The sequence below is a fragment of the Euprymna scolopes genome, chromosome 17 (genome assembly GCF_053919585.1).
Source record: "Euprymna scolopes isolate OS-2025 chromosome 17, ASM5391958v1, whole genome shotgun sequence".
Taxonomy (NCBI): domain Eukaryota; kingdom Metazoa; phylum Mollusca; class Cephalopoda; order Sepiida; family Sepiolidae; genus Euprymna; species Euprymna scolopes.
In genome coordinates, this window is record NC_136498.1 from 102,048,343 (window position 1) to 102,053,969 (window position 5,627).

The 5,627-nt window shown below is 43.6% G+C and overlaps 3 protein-coding genes across 3 annotated transcripts; all 3 read right to left on the reverse strand.

Annotated features, from left to right (window-relative positions):
- Window positions 1–1,610: 1,610 nt before the first annotated feature.
- Window positions 1,611–1,982, reverse strand: LOC145297051 (uncharacterized). Its single transcript, XM_080143277.1, has one exon. The coding sequence runs from the start codon at window positions 1,980–1,982 to the stop codon at window positions 1,611–1,613; it is 372 nt and encodes a 123-aa protein (XP_079999403.1).
- Window positions 1,983–2,136: 154 nt separating this feature from the next.
- On the reverse strand, window positions 2,137–2,658 carry LOC145297052 (uncharacterized). Its single transcript, XM_080143278.1, has one exon. The coding sequence runs from the start codon at window positions 2,656–2,658 to the stop codon at window positions 2,137–2,139; it is 522 nt and encodes a 173-aa protein (XP_079999404.1).
- A 240-nt stretch (window positions 2,659–2,898) lies between these two features.
- On the reverse strand, window positions 2,899–4,395 carry LOC145297053 (uncharacterized). The gene has a single exon (XM_080143279.1). The coding sequence runs from the start codon at window positions 4,393–4,395 to the stop codon at window positions 2,899–2,901; it is 1,497 nt and encodes a 498-aa protein (XP_079999405.1).
- Window positions 4,396–5,627: the final 1,232 nt, after the last annotated feature.

The following is a 5,627-nucleotide window of genomic DNA, read 5'->3' on the forward strand; positions in this document are numbered from 1 at the left end:
ATAAGAGCTTTGTTTAAATTTGAGTTCGGTTTTATGCTTGAAAGAAGGGAGAAAGGAAGATATTGAAAGACGAATGTTGTTAAGAGTACTTATCCCTTTTGCCGGGGAAGAGATATCTTAATTTTCAGTGGTTTTGTTGTAGTTCTTAGCAGGTCGCTGGCCTTAACTTCGAAAGCGAACTTCTCGCTTGATGCTTTGTCTGTCTCTTGTTTTCTCTTGCTCCCTTTTTTCTTCTCTCTCATTTCATTCACAAAACCTCGGTTATTTATCTCTCCCAACCGGCTTCTATAACATGCCGGTTGTTCATACTTTATTTAAGGCGCGCACGCTTTCCATTTTGAAAAAATGGGTTGAAGGGCGATGCTTAAAAGGTGCAGGTAGCAATCGGGGTTGCAAAAAAGAAATTGTCCTTAAGCGACCCGCCCAACGGGGTCTGGTAACAACACTATCTAAACTTCCTGAGTAGAAGACTAACGGGCTGCTCTCTATGATAACACAGTACAGACTGAACTGGTAGAAAGAGACCAACCCTGAATATATAGGTTGTAATCACCTCCCACCCCTCCTACTCAATTCTGACTATAAATATCAGAAGTAGACAAACATTCAAGTTGGTCACAATATCCCCCGTCGCTGAGCCTGCCAGATGTAAGTAACATTCATCCAACTCAATTTTTTTCCACACACTCCCAACAACAACGAAAAACGAAAAAAATCCAAAAGGGCAAAATATCATTAAACTGAAGCTCAGAAAAGAAATAAAATAACAATGTCCAATTCACTGTTTAAAACGAACATGATATCCTCCTTGTCCCTTACATGCTATTGCTGATTACAATTTTACGCAGGGAGCAAGCTTGGTCTTCCTCTACGTCGTTTGTGTGGTGCACACTCAGGCAGTACCATTTCCGTCTTCTTGAAGGTGCCTCATCGATGCCAACACATTGGAAGAAATGATACCATTCATCACATTAGTCGCATCCAATCATGTCCTTATCTAATTGAGGAGCATTGCATATTGGGCATAACCAGACAGGGTCTTCTGGAATGGAAGATAAACACTGTCGCTCTCCGTCCATCAACAACTGGCTCATTCACTGTGGGTTCGATAGAATCGGTGACCTCTGGTTCTGGAATATTGTTAGGGGCCACAGACAGCTATAAAGGATACAGGTGTTTCAATGAGTGGACTGCCACAAGACCAGCTCCTCTCCTGGCACGGGCGGATTTAACTACATTATCATTGCCTCGTATAAGATCCTCAATAGTTCCCTAAATCCAAAATTATCTCGGTTTTAAGGGGCTCAACCAGAACTACATCATTCTTTTGAAGGCGATTCTCTGATCGCAATCGGGAGTGCCCCGGAGATTTCCGTCCCGGGTCCAAAAGGTATTCGTTGTACCACAACTTATGGAAATCAGCACACCATTGGTTCCTATGTTCCATGGTTCTGATCAGTCTCTCCCTGCTGGGTGGCACTGCCGTAGCAAGATCTCTCTGTCTCAATTGTAACAATAACTCGGGGCTCTTGTTCGGCTTCAAGAACATGTTGGGAGTGATATCTGTAGCACTATTGTCTGCAGACACCTTGTGTGTTAGAGTTCGATTGTTAACCGATCTCTGAATATCGGAGATCACGGTCACCAGAGTGAAATAATCCAATGATCTTAAATATGCAGGTTTTTATGGTCTTGATGCAACGTTCCCAAGTTCCTCCATACCATGGTGAAAACAAGGGAATAGTATTAAGTCTCATGCCACACGAGCCACATTTATCTTGATATTCGTTCATTAGAGAAATACGGCCAAAAAGTTTCCCACTTGCAATAAAAGTTTTGGGGTTATCGCTATAGATAGCCGTCGGAATCCCATATTGACTTATGAAGCGAGCCAGAGCTTGAAAAGACAGCACGCTCATGTCCGGAACCACCTCTATATGGACGGCTCTCAAATTCAGACAAGTGAAAACTAACCAATACATTTTTTCTGTCAGAGTTCCCCTCTTCTACCCTGACATGGCCAGTGAAGTCAACGCCTGTATGTTGGTAAGGCACTTCAAAATCAGCACGAGGAGCCGGTAGACTAGCCATGGCATTGGGAACCACCGGTCTGGAATTGTATCGCTTACATCTTGCTCAAGATGCCAAGACCTTATTTACCGCTTGTCTACCTTGTGAAACCCAGTAGCCGCTCTGCCTCAATTCAGCCAAGGTTGCTCCGGTTCCCAAATGTGAACATTTCACATGACAGTCTACAACAATAAGTTTTGTAATTGGGTGATGTTTTCCAAGAAAAGTGGGATTTTTTACCTCATACTCCAGATGTGAAGATCGGTCAAGTCTTCCCCTTGAGCGGATTAGTCCATCAGAATCCAGAAATAGATCCAAGGCATGAACTCGCATGGATTCCTGGTTCCTCATAGGTTCTGTCAGATACTCAATGTCTGTAGGAAATTCCTGTCTCTGGAGTAATTTCAGCAAATAAACTGCGGCTTTGGAATTGTTGTCCCATTCACGCCCCAGTTTAATAGCTAAAAACTTGTAGACGAATGAGGTGACTCTCAGCAAACGAGAAAAGGTTGAGAACCTATGGATAGGTATGATAGAAGGGTATTCTTTGCCCATGACCAGTGAGTAGTTTATCGAAGCATGAGCCATCCTTCGACAATGTTCATTTAAGCATGGCTCCTCAGTGCTGGCCACTGAAGGAGTCCTCCGCCTAGCCAAGAGGGAGCAGTACACCAAAATTCAAAATTGGACAGAAACCTTCTCATCGTTAATCCTCTCGTTATCATATCAGCAGGATTATCCGTCGTGGCCACATATTTAAAAATAGGCTTTAGTTCATATCGTGATTCCAACTCACGATTCATCAGTAAAATGTCCTTCAATCTGTTTTTAGCAAAAATGTTGTTGCTGGTCATAGATTGCGACAACAGCCAACACTACCTGGGCATCGGTGGCGACGCACAACCTAGTTGGAATAAACTGCTCACAATTATTCAGGATGGTTGGCAGGCATTTTAGTGCAAGATAAACTGCCATTAGCTCAAATACAGGTAGAGATTTTTCCTTCATTGGGGCAACCTTCACCTTAGCGAATAGCAAGCAAGATCGGAACTCTTGCACCACGTATGCTGCAAATCCATAGGCCTCCTTAGATGCATCACAAAAGATGTACAGGTCACCAGGTTGTTCCGCAACAAGGGCCTGTCTATCAAATTGAAGATCACTTAACCCTGACAGGTCCTTAGAAAGTTCTTTCCTGCCACTCAAAATTTCAGGAAGAAGAGAATCATCCCAACCAAAATGATTCTTCCACATAGTCCTAATAAGCACTCGACTTCGGACTGTAACCAGGAGGCAGAGAGACAGTGGATCGAATAGTTTAGAAGCTTCAGAAAGGATCCTTCTCTTCGTTGAGGCACCAGGATCACACTGAATACGTGCCACATGCATTTTTTCTGAAAGGGGATTGTATTGATACTCCGATACTCTCTCCAATTCCTTGTCGTGTACACGTAGCGTACCATCAATTTTCATCCTATCCCGGAGGGCGTCAACGTTTGTGTTACAGGACTGGATAATAAATCCTCCCTCCCGCAGACGTTTCTTTGTAAGGGAATATAGTTTGACAAGTTTGTGCGGATCTGCTTCAGCTGTAACAAGGTTGTCCACATAAAATCGTATTTCCATCATCTTCCGACAATCATCCAATGGATACTGAGCTGCATGAAATTTAAGAATACACCCCAACATGAATGGGCTGGCAGTGAACCCAAAAATCAACGTAGAGTATCTAAAACAGCGAGGGTGATCTCCGTCCTTGATGAAGAAACAGAATCTGTTCTTGTCAGCTTCCAGGCGGAGTCGTATCATCAAGAATGCCTTTCGAATATCCGCCAAAAGAATGTAGTTATTAGCTCTGAAGTTCATCAACAAATTTAACATGTCTCCGGTGAGGTTGATGCCAGAGTAAGCGGCTTCATTAAGGGACATTCCGTTACCAGTCTTCAAGCTACAATTGAAAACAGGACGGATCTTGGTCATAGCTGTAGGGTCATGCTTAACAACTGGCCGATGTGGTATCCATACGTAATGCTGAAATTCGAGGACGGGTACAAAGATCTCAATTATGCCATCTTGCTCCTGTTGCCAGAACACTTCCAAGTAGTTTTGATACATATTATTTTTTATCAGGTCCTTAGTCACCCGGTCCAAGATACATAAAAAGACAGCATGATTAGACGGGACTCTGACTAACTTGTCAACATGCCAGGGAAGCTCCACATAGTATGTGCCATCGTTGAACTCTATGGCATTTTGAAAGCGCCTTATCTGCTCTTGATCATAGTCAGAGAAGGTATTTTCATCATGTATTCCCAAAGATTCCATGTTGAACATCTGTTCCAACCCTCTCTGTACTTCACTATCAGGGAAGAACTCGGCCAAGTGTCTAGGTATGTGGGTTGGCTCTCAAGAACAAAACACAGGTGAGAGGAATGCACTTGTGGAGTCTGCATCATTACAGAGTAAAACGAGAGGTGTGCTACCTCATAGGGAGTTTGATCCTCAGAGAAGAAGGATTCCACAGTTCCAAATGGGACAACACCTGCTGGTGTGGAGAAGGCCCATCCCTTCAGACAAGAAACAAGTTGAAAGGGCCCAATTGATGTAGGAGGTCCAAACCGATAATACCTTTGATTGGTATGAAGTACGAGCCAGTTTCAAATTTCCCGGCCAGGGAACATTTAACATCCTGGAAGGCATCTTACAAGAGTTCCAAATTTGTTAGTCGGACAGATAAATCGATCATCTCGGCTACCAAAACATGAGATGTCACTGGATTTCCACAACCCAAATTGATGTCCAGAGCAACTTCTTTGAAACTTCTATCACATTCGCCAAGCAGAGTGGATAACCTAATCTGGCAATCCATTCCAATTGTCTGTAGTGAGCCTCAGCCATGTAGTACATCAGCAGACAGATATGAACTCCCACTGCCTGTGTCCAGGAGGCAATTGATTGCAATAGACTTCCTTCCCCTGCTGAAAGTCACAAACAAAATGGGGGCCAAGCTTCGTGAATATCCAGGCCACGTCTGTGGGCTAGTGCCTATATGGAATGATGAAGTAGTCTTGGGTCTCCGTGCCACTCCCTGCGAACTCCTTCCACTATCAAATGAAGTACTGGCAGAGGTGCCGACCTTGACCTGTAGTCGTTTAATTGCCTCCCCAGTGAGCTCCAATATAGAAGACAAGGATGGTATGCGGATCCCCGTCAGCCCAATCATTTCCTCCTTTAGCTCCTTAGGAAACTTCAAAAACAGAATCTGGCCATTAAACGAGCTCCACCTGAAGTATTCACAGAAAAGTCGCAGGAATAAGCGTTTCCTAGCTCCTCCAAGATGGAAGCAGTCCTGGAAATAAACTCGCCAAAATCCGAGTAGGAGATCTCCTTCCTTGGTGTATAATCAAGTATGTCTTGGAATATTTGATCAATGAGCTCATCGATATTTAAATATTCCTTTTTTAGTAAAGCAAGGGCACGTTGATAATTTGCATCTGTGCAGCTCAGATGGTTGATTAGCCTCAAGAATCTGTCTGTCAGGGAGCATTTTAAGAAAT